This window comes from Mytilus californianus, unplaced genomic scaffold (assembly GCF_021869535.1).
Source record: "Mytilus californianus isolate M0D057914Y unplaced genomic scaffold, xbMytCali1.0.p SCAF_2, whole genome shotgun sequence".
Classification (NCBI taxonomy): Eukaryota; Metazoa; Mollusca; class Bivalvia; order Mytilida; family Mytilidae; genus Mytilus; species Mytilus californianus.
The window spans coordinates 74,661,170-74,675,125 of NW_026262668.1; the positions used below are offsets into that span (position 1 = coordinate 74,661,170).

The 13,956-nt window shown below is 32.5% G+C and overlaps 1 protein-coding gene across 12 annotated transcripts in view; it reads left to right on the top strand.

Annotated features, from left to right (window-relative positions):
* Positions 1-13,956, top strand: part of LOC127730293 (O-acyltransferase like protein-like) — an 82,907-nt gene that overhangs the window by 22,055 nt on the left and 46,896 nt on the right. Inside the window, exons 14-15 of one of the 12 annotated variants that reach the window (XM_052238606.1) lie at positions 779-921; positions 2,196-2,377. The exons of 10 other annotated variants lie outside the window; for them this stretch is intronic. In XM_052238606.1, coding sequence (XP_052094566.1) covers positions 779-921; positions 2,196-2,318 — 266 coding nt within the window. In that variant the 3' untranslated portion in view covers positions 2,319-2,377. Of the gene's footprint in view, positions 1-778; positions 922-2,195; positions 2,378-13,956 lie in introns of those variants that run through there. One more of the 12 variants, XM_052238607.1, reaches the window with a different exon arrangement.

Here is a 13,956-nt window from a genome sequence, read left to right on the forward strand (position 1 = left end):
GATACTCTGGCAGTGTGAGCAAGATCGATAAAATACGGAAACATGTGGAAAAAAAACTTCAATATTTTCAAAATGTTGCTCTGGATAATTCCTCAAATTTTGATCACCAAGAAGCTTCTGTCGAAGTTTCGTAAAGTACCACGAAGGTTTTAATAATTTATCAATGCGTTAAAACTTTAAACCCTTGTATGTACACATTAACTGCAGAAAAATAAGTCCATTTATCAGTAAAATCGGAAAAAATAAAAAAAATAAGAATTTGGAAAATTCTGCTTCTGATACTATTTTTTTTTATTTTAAAGAAGCTACTGTCTATGTTCGTAAAATTTCATGAAGGGATGAGAAAGGTATTGATGTCCCCAAATAATGATGAACCATTACAGGGGTGTTCAAGTTCAACCCATGAGGGTCTCGCATTTTGAGAAGAAACATTTCGGAAAAATTAATCTGAAGAAACGTAGTTGTTCCTTAATGTACACAAACAACATGGTAAATGTAAGAGTCGATAAGAGTAGAAGTTAATATCTGGTCGATAGTAAAGGTCATAAGATGGTTCGAAAGAAATCTTTGTCCAAAAATCAGAACAGTTTAGCTTCAAACTATTTAAACAAAGGAAACAAAACACGACACAAAAATGTTACAGTACACTTAATCTTTAAGATATTGATATGTTTAGCCAAACACTTCAAATTGTACAATATATTTTAATAAATCATATTTTTCAGAATCTTTCTTGAGAATGTAAGACACAATTTATCAATGCATGTCTTTATTTCAGGTTTCGTAAATACAATTTTGTCCTGGAGAGGATTTGTACCTTTGTCTAGACTAACATACTGTGCCTACCTGATACATCCACTTGTTATGTACTTTTACTACCAATCACGAAAACAGTTTTTATTTTGGGATGATCATGAAGTGGTAAGGCTGATAGTTTCAAACAAGATATTCAATTTGAACAATATCAGTTATGTTGCTGAATCATCAGTTTCGTTAAAAGTCAACACTATTGTTATATGTTCAAAGCACTTTTCAAGATATGCCGTCATTAGTATGAATTTAAAAGATGCGGGGAGTATGTTAAAGAGTCAAGTAAAACCAAAATGACACAAAATTAAGAGACAAGAAGGAGTTCAACATATGCAGTCTTTAACAATATACACGTGTCTATACAATTATAACTATATGAAAGTCCTCAATAAATTGATATTATCAAAGACACGCCATCAATTCAATAAATTGATATTTCCAAAGTCACGCCAGCAACTCAATCAAAAAGACAAAATTATTATAATAATAATATATACAACTGCTGGCGAGTTTCATTATTTTGGACCAGTATTTGCACATGAACAAGGCGGGGATTACTAAAGGTACATACGAGAACGTGCAATACAAACAAGCCGAACAAACACTTAACTCTATAAAGGTATTATATGCAGTAAAACACAGAACCAAGCAAATTAGTGACACATAATACTGTATCAAAGAATTATTTCAGCTTCTGACATCAAGCTCAAAGACCTTACCCTGCCTAAACGAAATCATGCCGTCCTGCACTTTAAACTTACAGGCTGTTCGTCGGAGTAGATATCATACAGTAACATAAAAAGTACAGGAAGACATTATCTTGTGCAATGGCCAGAATTTGCTCATAAAATCAATGTATATTTGAAACATGTATGATTGTTTTTGTCTTCACGGATTCAAACTATATGGTCACATTTAGAAGTTAATCCCAACAATACGAAGCACAGTTATTGAACAACGTCAATACATTTACAACCTTTATCAATTAATCTATTCAGTCAAACATAACAATTATAGAAGGACAATTGTTTACATATGGGTGTTACAACCGTTCAGAGCTAGGTGCGAAATACCACATTTGATTAAATTCTTAAAAATGGAATCATACTTCCACAATAAAACCCTGTATATGTTTTTAAAACTAAGACAAAGTTTTGACAATCTTATGATATCTTTATCACTGTTGTAGCATATATATCTCAAATATTTTAAAATCCATTGATATATCACAAACTCTTATGCAATTGTAACAGTGCACAAACGCATAATTATGGTATTTGAGTTCACAGACAACGCAAAAACTAAGAACGATGCATCTTTAAGGTTATTTATATGTTAATATATTTGATAAATTCATTTATTTTTGTTTTTTCTTCTTCTCTTAGATATACGAATTTTTTGCACATCTTGGGATGGCTTATGCAGTTGCATTTGTGGCCTCACTGATATTTGAATCACCAATGATGGGATTGGAAAAAGTGGTGTTTAGGAAAGACAAGAAGAAATAAGAACTTTGAAAATGAATATGAAAGTAGCTTATTAATAAAATGTTTATGAATTAGTGTCAGTATATGTTATATGTTTTATTAATTTTACTTTTCAAGGGAGTCTAGATTGGAAGGGGTTTTTCAATTCTGAATTCTTTAATTCTATGCCATTTCTCTCCATTTTAGCCCCCCATTATTCACTATTTAATTGTAAAGTCATTTTTCTTATTTCTTTATCCCCCCTATTCTTATGTAAACCCTATACAGACACTGTAATATTGCTACATATGGCGAATACCTATTGCTACATTATTGGAAGGTACAGAGAATTATACATTCAAAGTATAAGCACATGAAATGTTTTGTTATACTGTTGCATGAGGAGATGAACTTAGATTTTAATACTCTACCGGATTTTTCGAATTTTTAGTACTCTAATCTAATTCGCATCGTCGCTAGAGTCGGTTTTGATTGTTGAGATAATTTTTCCAAATTTTCTTTCTTTATCTTTTTTTATTTGTGTTCGACTAGTGGAGACTGCTTATCAATTCGGATCACCATACATCACCTCCGGTTTTAGGAGGGGGTTGTTCCTTTTGCTCAATTGTAAGTTGTCTGTGAAGTTTTTCTTTCTCGCTCCGTCCCATCCTACTACATGTCTTATTAAGTTTTTAATTTTTACCAAAAAATAATCATCTGATAGCATACAATAACGTTTGGATGGAAGAAAATGTCGGTAAACATGCGTATATTACTAGTGTGGGAAATCTATTTCAAAATTTATTACTAAACTAAAACATTTGTGCAAGACCTTTGGTGATATTCGAGTACCTTCATTTTCAGTGACCCTGATAGTTACAAATATTTAGCTGGATTGGCCTCATTTTAGCACTATTAGGGGTATAATAAAAAAAATGTTCGATGTAGATCACTGAGTTTATAATTTTGGGACTGTTAAAGAAATACCTCTCTAAGTATCTTTGTCATGATCAAATAAATGATGTCACCAACCGGTATCACCTTATTTGGACCAGAACCACGTTTAGCCACTATCTCAAATACTCGGAAAAGAGTTATAGAAAGCTAACGCAAACATAGCTTTAAGTGTTTGTTGTTAGTCTATATTAACATTGACACACGATAGAGACTCAATATGTTTGATTAAAAATATAAGATTTCTGGACAAAACTTAAAGCTAAAATATAATAGACGATTGTTGATGGACAATAGTTTCTTAAAAATAAATGAGCAATAAAATAAGTAAAAGTTTATACATGTACGAGAGTAAAGATGGGTTTTAGAGAATAGAGAATACTGGTAAAAAATAGAGAATATAGGACCCCCCAAAAAAAATGAGAAAAGAGAAAAAAAAAGGACAAAATTTAAGGAATAGAAAATAAGAGGAATCTCCTTATTTTCTTTTCTTTAAATTTTGTCCTTTAAGTATAAAATGGAGAATAAAGGGGTGTTTCAGTATAAAGAATAGAGAATAATGGACACAAAAATAAAGAATGGAAGAAGTGGCCTAACAATTTTTAGAATACAGAAATGAAGAACTCCAATCCAGACCATTGTATAGAAATATGGAAATGGTTTGCATTTAGCATGTGTTTCACAGAATAATACAAAACAGTTCATTGTTCTGGAATAGAATTTAGGTGAAGCATCCGATAAAATTGCTTTGAATAGCCAGTAAACACTACAGTGTTAAAAGTTGCGCTGTCACTATTAGGAGACACCAATGGGGCAAAAGGTTCCTTCACTGTTATCTATGTTGAACCAGTTATCCATCTGGTGCGTGTATTACCAAACATTGCCGCAAAGCAACGGACGAAAGACAATGTAAATTTTTAATGTTATTTTTTTTATCCAAGAAGGACCATTCCAGAATACAACTTAAAGATGTCATCAGAAAATTTGCAAATTTCTTTATATCTTGGGCCAGTAGACCCCACTTCTCTCTTTCTCCCTCTCATAATACTTTTTACATGTATGTTTATCTTTAAGTATAGCCTGATGCCATTACAGCGTATTTTTCTGTAGAGCAAACTGTTGACTCAAACAGAGGTTTGTTGTCCCAAGATTGAGGTAATCCCTTCATAAGGTCGCCATTACGAACTTGTTGACCGTTGATCAGACTGATGAGCAAACAATATATATTGATGCAGCAAATTTGTAGAGAAGGTCCGCTACATTCCCGAGAAGACTGTGTTTTCCTGGGATATAAAATATAATTACGCTAATCGCCATCTTTTTGATAACACCATTTGAATGTCCCTTTGTTATCTTTCGTCACTTTAACGGGACCTCAGATCAACTTTAATGCCTGAAAACTAGAAGCGACAAATTGAATCGTATTGTCACTGAATACAGAATTTAGTTGGACATCAAATTGGTGATTTTAAAAAAACTTAAAGGTACATGTATCTGTCGGTGTCGTTGTAGGTTCGCTATGCTCATGTCTGTAGTCGCATTTATATTTCAATAAACGTTATTTATGTATAACTGGTAAATTATTAAGTCAGTGATTTCGTTACCAACATTAGTTAAAAACTTTACCAAATTCTTTCATAGATGCAAAGATTTAGTTAGTAAGTTTGGCTGTAACTGTAGAAAGTACAAAAATACCGAATTCCAAAGAAAATTCAAAACGGAAAGTCCCTTTTCAAATGGCAAAATTAAAAGCTCAAACACATCAAACGAATGGAAAACAACTGTCATATTCCTGACTTGGTACAGGTCCTCATGTAGAAAATGGTAGATTAAACCTGGTTTTATAGCTAGCTAAACTTCTTACTTGTATGACAGTCGCATAAAATTCCATTATATTGACAACAATGTGTGAACAAAATAAACAGACATAAAAGGTATAAATTTCAAAAAATAGGGGCACAGCAGTCAACATTGTGTTATAATCTTAATCACTATAAAAAACAAATATGTCAACAAAGAAAAACAAAAAGGCATATAGACAAAGCATATAAACAAAAAGGAAAGATAAGAATACAAAAAATGACCATTTCACAATAACACAATGGTGGGATGTATAAGTACCGAGCCACGCTAAAAGGATATTACAAAAAATGGACTAAACAGTAAAGGTTAATAATTTACAAAGACAAATAAAAGAACACTATAACACGTAATTAAGATGACAAACAACGTCAGTAGTACCTTGCATCTATACTTCAAGACCATCATGTATTATTTGTGAAGTTGATACGGATATTTATCAACAAGGTCTTGGTATCTTCCGATGAACTTTTTTCGAAAAAGTACTAGACGTTCTTTGACATAACCCTGGTTCATCAATTTTCTGCTCAGACACTGCTGACGTTTTATAAAGTCTGAGTAGCAACTGCAAGCTCTTGAATACCGAATGAGTTGGGAAATGAATATCCCATATGCAGGTGAAGTTGGTATATTGCTACTAAGGTGTGGGAAATTGATAATTTCAAAATTAATAATCGTCTCGTTTGTCATAGATTCTGGTACTGAGATGACCGCTTATGTCAAATTCGAGGTATAAGTCTAAAACTGAGGCGTGTCTGTTGTTTCTTTAATTTCTAATTCTGGAGGATATATTAATGGAACCAAATCAGAAAAGTCTTGATTGCAAATAGAAAGAACATCATCAATATATCTGAATGTGAATTCAATTGATCTGGCTTCTTTGATCTTCTTGTTTTTGACAAGTGTCTGAAGGAACTCCGACTCATATGGAAATAAGAAGAGGTCGGCAAGGAGAGGCACACAGTTCGTTCCCATAGGAATGCCGACAATTTGTTGAAAAAGTCTACCTCCAAATTCAATAAATATGTTGTCAATAAGAAACTTTAGCATACTGATCACTTGTTCCTCTGTGAAGAATGTTTTACCTTTTTGTTCACTATTGACAAAATATGCCGTATGGTATCCCAAAGTAATAAGTTTAGAGCGTATGCTATCATTTTTATATTGAAAAGCATTGTGGATTATTTCTTTTAGACGATTTTTCAATTTCACATGGGGAATGGTGGTATACAGGGTTGAAAAATCAAAAGTTTTGATAGAATTAATTTCAGAGAAAGATCGAGATATAAAATTATCCAGAAGTTCTTTAGAGTATTTTAGAATCCACATATGGTTAATACCACTACGCGAGTAGAGTAGATTTCTTATGAAAAAGGGATATCTAAATTGGACAAAATCACCACTTTATCGAAACATTCATGATTTTTTAACAGTGTATTTTCATCCACCTACATGCTATTTAATGCATTAAACATGAAGAAATAAATTGGGAAGGGGTATGAAAAAATTGCAAGAAATGCACTGTCCACATGGTCCAGACAACGACAATTAGAGGTTGCAATTAAACATATTGGCCACAGTACTGAAATAGATGCCTTCTTATATATCGGCCGCAGCACTGTAATATATGCCTTCTTTCATATCGGCCACAATACTGCAATACACATCTTCTTACATATCGGCCACAGTACTGTACTACATGCCTTCTTACATATTGGTCACAGTACTGTAATACATGTCATCTTACATATCGACAACAGTACTGTAATGCAAGCCTTTTTACATATTGTCCACAATACTGTAATACATGCCTTTTTACATAGCGACCACAGTATTATAATACATGCCTTTATACATAGCGACCACAAATATGTAATATACATTTTGCTGGATAGTTATTAAGAATACTTGTTTGCTCTATATTATAATATTACCATTACTGTATATTACATCACCCGTGAGAGATTTTTTACCTTTATTATTTTTTTAATTAAGCGACTTAATTTTTATATCAAGCAATGCCAAATGATAAGTGCATTTATTAGTTTTCATTTTATTTCCTAAGTTAACAGTTTTATATGTTTACACACTTGGTGTTTTGTACTAAACATTTGAATTCTAAATATTTAGATTCCTTCAAATTTGTATAACAGTCGCTTTCCTTTGATTCTTTCAATAATACATTTAATGACTAAATATGTCAATGAGATGGATTGTTGTTCTTATCAACCTCTATATTGGAATATATTTTATATGTATACATCGTGTTTAAAATAAACCCCATTAAAAGTATTTTACATAGCTAAAGGTTAATAAAGCAGACAACCATTACGGTATGATTGAATGAGTATAACATATTGTCTGTAATTGACTGTTGGCTGAGTGATAGACCATTGCGTAAGTGAATTCGTGCTCGCAGTTTGGGGTAACGGACCAATCAATCTTACCCTGGTAACGGGTAAAGAAGTACAACCAAAATAATAAACTTTCAATGGTATATTTAAATGCGTTGTCAGTGTGTATTTTTTTCTTTGTGTAAATTATGTTATTCACTTATCAAACTTATGACAGTGATGATGTCCAGTGTTGAGGTCATTTGTAATCTCCGATGTATCATTATTATTTATTTACTCAGACAACAATCTTTAATAAATGTAGATAAACCATATTTGGAAATCTGTATTGGTACTGCGGTTCGTGGTATACCACATTTTAACGTTAACTAGCTTCAGACGCACCAATATAAATAGTGTTATTTTCTTTTTCTTACAATTGGTCGATACCGCTGCTGGTGGACAGCTAATCCCCGTGGCTAATCATCAGCTCAGTAGTATGCTACATGTACAAGTGCTTCAAAGTCTATTATTCCGATATTATATTGTAAGGTGCTTTTTCTAAACTACTTGTTATTGTATGTTCAATCATATGAATAAAAGGAGACGTTACTAGAGAAAAGTCAAATCGATAGCAACCCAACGAAACAAATACCAACGAAATGTTTATGTGCGTTTTTATATTTCACAATGACTGGTGAGATATAGAAGAGGTGCTACAAAAATCTAGTCCGACCCGCCTTATGTCCATGTCCTAAGCAATGAACCTTGTCCATGGTTGACCTCAATTATATTGCAATGTGTTTCGTCTTTTAACGGAATTTTATATTAATGGCAGATCTTTTATGATTGATTGTATGTTGCTCAACGTCCAGTGGCAAATATTTCATGCATGTTCAGGACGATGATCTTTGATGAAAGCCTCTGTTTAATGCATTCACAACATTTTTTTTAACTTAAATTCAAACAACTTCGTCCAGTTGTTGTCCTTTTCGAATGAGTCCACGTCTCAGTTTATTAATATACAGATATAGTAGCTATCTCTATTTATTAAGAGTGTGTATGTTTTTGTGTCGTTCTTTTGACCAATGACCACATTTCTCTCATGCCTTATAAATGTGCCTGAAACATTTTGCCACTGGACGGTCAGCAAGTATCAATCAATCAATCTTAAAACACATCAGTGTAAATACGCATGCATGTTCAATCATTAATATCGAAATTTTTTTGGTTATTTTTCCTTACAAAAGCATTTATTTGAACTTCTGTTTTATTGTCTAAAGTTTTTAAATTAATACTTCAAATATAATAATATTTTAGATTTTGCTTCGACCTAAGATATTTCTAAAGAATAAGTGAGTATGATTATTTTTTTAACTTATACATAAACAAGGCTTGAACATAAAATGTCCCCGTTGCATGGTATCAAATAACACATACCAAAAGGATCACGCTGAATATAAATAAAGATTCAAAGTACACTTTGTAATATCTTATAAAAAAGGAGATAACATTGGCGATGACAAATTTGGTATTTACCTAGTCCAGTGAAAATATGGGACGTGTTTTTCTACCAATATATTGCAAAAATCTCGAGTAGCAGGGTATATTATCTTGGAATTGATTGAAAAAGTCCCAGTTGATTTCATCGAGCTGTACAACACAATGGCACAGGTGAATGTCTACTGTTTCCTATTACTACTACTCAAATGTTCAGTTGCTTCAGAGGATAATTATTATAACATAATACAAAACAGTTATCAAACATTGAAAGGATATTCACGGCATGTAAACCAGACGGCTTTATTTCAAGATATTAATGCAATGAATAAAGCACTGAATGTACGGAACATATTAGACAATCTTCAGACATTTTCAGATGAGTTGTACAAGTTTTCAGAACTATCTGATAGTGTTGTAATTGGACATACCACTAATGTTTATGGTTTTAATGCCACTTCGACTTTAAACCAGAACACAGATATTAATTCTTTGCCTACAACGGTTTATGCAACTCCTACACAAAGTGATACCACACTTGCAAAGGAAACACCAACTGTTCCCGTAACCACAGAGTCAATGGCAACAACAGTTCTACCCGTAACAGTGACTCCTTCTAATTCTCCAGTGATAACCAGTTCAACCCCACCCTTACTTAAAGTGAATGCACTCTGCTTGAACCATACACAAAGTATTCTTGGGGGATTATTTGGAGGAAAAAAATGGGCTATGCGAAGTAAGTACATGTAGAATGCCAGCGCAATGGACAATAGAAGTAATTAATCCCGGCGAAATATACCATTTCTTTAATCTTAAGTCATGTTTTGCTAGACCATTAATTTATTTTTGAGTGATTTTTGCCAACGGTTGAGATTTATGTCTGGTGTAATAACTCATAACTTAAATGTGAAACATGTTATATGATCCATAACTTAAATGTGAAACATGCTATATGATCCACAACTTAAATGTGAAACATGTTTGATGATCCATAAGTAATTTTGAAACATGTTGTATAACCCATACCTTAAATGTGAAGCATGACTTTGTTTTATTAGCCTTAGCTTCAGGTCAAACATGTTATTTTACTCAGAACTAAAATGAGAAATGTTTCATACATGTATCACCCAGAATAAATACGTTTGTCCGAGTAGGGCCGATTTTGGTCCAAGAAAACGATTTGCTTTAGAAATACTTTAAAGTTGCACATGATATGGGAAAATGCATTAAATCAAGAGATGAAAATAAATAAGACAAGATTTTCAATGTTATGACATCTGCATGATAAATGTCTTCATAATAAGTTAAATAAACATTTGTGTTATATTTTTTTATTCCCTTTGTGGAAACATCCTGCACAGCCAAGAAACTAAAAATTAAATAAGAAAAGTTTTCTTTTAGCTTTTTACGTAATTTCACCAAAACAAAGATTTTTCATGGATGTGTACATACTTTTCCAGCCCAAATTTACAATACTTAATATATGTCGATACAAGACAAGGAAAAACAAGACATTTTACAAATCACACAAACTTGATTATAACTTGTCAAATGTGAAATTTACTTTTATCATCTGAATACCTTTAAATAAATCTAGATTGAAAAGAGGGGCAATCGAAATCCTCACTTCGAGGGAAAATAGAAAACACCATGACCAATAATGATAGACAAAAGTTCAGTTGATACCAAATTTTACCATCATTTGAGTTTTGTTTCCTATCATGATTTGATACAGATGTGCATTTAAAACGGTTACCAATGCACCACGGGTTACTAAATAGTAAAATGGATTTTTTTTTATATCTTGACGATTCACGATAAGAAACACACCTTTCTGTATGAAATTTTCCATTGTACAGCCATCAATATGAAAGTGAAGGACGGTACACTATCTGATCACCAGCTAAAGTACTTTGAGTGGTATCTAAGTAACTTGGTACGAGGTGTTTATCACTGTACGCGTTGATTACTGTGCTTTTTCCTGTATGAACTTTTAAAATTAATTGCATGTTCCACAGATCGATATTAACGGGGAAGAGTTGAGATCTAAAATAAAATAGTTTAACCACCACATTGTCATTTGTGTCATATTTTAGGAGCATGGTAAATGGTTGTTCTTTATTATATATATGTTTTTCATGTAGGACATTTGGTTTTGGTGGCAGATCTCTGATCTATTAATATTCTACACAAATTTTCTAGAGTGACACACTGAGAAACGTTATATTTTGACAAATAACATAGACACTTGCGTATTATCAAAACATTATCGGTTGTCCTGTAGACGTATTTCAGTATTTGTGTCGTTGCGTTATGAGCTCATTGGCCTACAACCCACATCTTCTTTCATTCAGATTGGGTGACTGTTACGGAACACTTGCTTCATGGGAATATGTTCCATCTGTCGGAGTCATAATTCCGTAATTTTATAAGTCCCTTCCTTTTTGATACAATATGGATTATTTAGTAATTTGTATACGTCGGTTGACATATATGTGACAAGACATGTCTGACCCTGAAACTTTATCTTTCATGCAAAAGGGTCTGAAATTGTGGGGGATTTGGGGTTTTTCTTTTCTGATTAAAAAATAAATATGTAGATTTCTCAATTTTGTTCGCACATTATTTTCTATTCTTTATATTAAAAAAAAAACATTCATTTTTATTTGTTTTTTCATTGCCCATTTTTGTCTATTCTGTTAACACAATCCAACCCTCGTATATTAAAATGAATAGAAAAATAATAAGAAAAAATTTATATCAAGTGCATGTATTATTCCACATGTATCAAATGATCGCTCTTCACATGTTTTTTTTTTATAAATATGTAACTTACTTGCACAAAGACTTGTTCGTACAGATGATATATTACGTTACAGGTGATATGAAAATGTACCTGTTCACAGACCTGAAATGTCTGTAACGATTAGCAAGAGAGGTAAACTGATGTATACTTATTTAATATGAATATACTTGGTACAGTGTTTGTTTTCAGTGTTGGATGCTTTGGGAAAGCCTCCTGCAGGTTTACTTGGTGGACAATTTGCCTGGCTTGGTGATTATGACGAATGCATTGGTGTAACAGCTGATGAATTCCACGGAGAATTCTGTGCAGCCAAGTTTTATGTTTCTTCTATTTCCAATCCAGTAAATAATGATTTTTATATTTAGAATATTATAAAACACTTTAACTTTCATTCTAAGATTTTCCAAAGTTATGCAGCTTTTTATAATACATAAAGAGATTACTGAAAATAACAGTTCATTATTACATACAAAACACGTGGCGTACGTTGTTGATGTTTGAAATAACAACAAGAGTTTTTTGCTGTAAACAGTTTCTTTTAACCGTTGTCCGTCTATCTGTCTGTCATATATGGGTTGCATGGTTTGAACTGTCAGTATACATGCACAGTTGGTATACTTTATATTTAGTAAGGTGTTAGTACATATACTAATGGTGTGCATATTATTATCAGGATTTTGATTTCTTTAAAATTTCCAAAAGAATGTTGAACTTTGTCATTTTTTGGGGCAAGTTAAGCATGCATGGTGCATGCTTTGTCCGGCTATTTACTCTTACAGTTTTCAAACTAGCATTTGTTTTTCTTTAAAATAAGTTTATTGAACTTTATACTGTTACAAAATAAAATATTATGGTAGATGTATGAACGTATATAAAAGGTATGCATATTCACAGGATTTTGGTTTTCTTCTAACTTCCCACAAATGACAAAATGTTTAACTTTGTCATTTGTAGTGAAATTATTTATGCAGGATACGTGGTGTGTCCGGCTGACTTTATAGTTATCAAGCTAGCACTTTTATATTATGCTGGGCATAAAACATATATTAAGATTCTGCATATTTTCATTATTTTGATTGACTTTCAATTTCCATAAATGACAGAATATTTTACCTTTTTTGGCGGGCTTCAAATGTGTCTTTAAGACTTATCCAGTTCAAGTTGTATTTCAACATCAATGTTTCCTAAATCCAAATTGAATGTTTGTGGAACTAAAATCATGCAAAAAGCGGAGGCAACATCTTTGTCTAGTAGACAACTGAATTTCAGTTCAGCTTCAATATTAAAACATTGTACCTTCAAACAATCAGTTTGTATTAAAATTAAATGGAAGTAATTAAGAGGATGACATACCATAGATAGAGCACATGTGTTTAAAAGATTCACAGCAATAGAGGGAGAAGTTCTTCCTGTTACGAATTTCTCTTTTTTCTAATTTTTGAAAATAATACATAGCAGTACATTTCTTTACTGTAAATGATTGTATTTCAGTTAACGAAAGCAAAAGGAATGGAACTTAGAGTTGGGATGTGTGTGCCGAATACTTGCTCCATTTCAGATATACAAAATCTTTTAAACTCCGGTAGGTATATATTTTTTTTTATGTCAGGAGACAACTATTCCTTCTTTCTAAAGATTGAGCAAATGAGGAATAAAAAATTGCATGCATACATGCGGTTTGTTTTAATATGTACAAATTTTCATAACTATATATCGTTAATGAAAAAAGGGAGAGGATTAACCCGTGTTTTGACCGAAGCATTTACCCTTACGTTTCCGCCATCTTGTTTTTTTTTTTATATAAAAGTGAAAGAAGATAGCAATGAGGCATGCAGACAGATACATCGAAGAAGAATAAAAAACTAAAATACGAGCGGCACTAAACCTGATATAAACATGGGTGAACACAAGTGCTGTAGAAAGGATGGATGGGTGGATTGATGTTTTACGTCCAGTGGCAAATAAATCATGCACATCAAGACGTGAACATGTGATATGATTATAAAACTGCTTTGTGCAAGACCGACACTTTGAGTCGAATTTTAACGAGCTAGTTCACTGGGTAATAGTACGCATGAAGACATGTCACCAAACCCCAACATATTATTCACACTTCAACCCTACTAGACTTTGCTTACTCCTAAATATCACATGCATTTTGGTATTAGATACGTATTTTTAAGACTTTGGTTGGACCTGGCCGGGAGTCAGGGGCTCTTTTCACAAA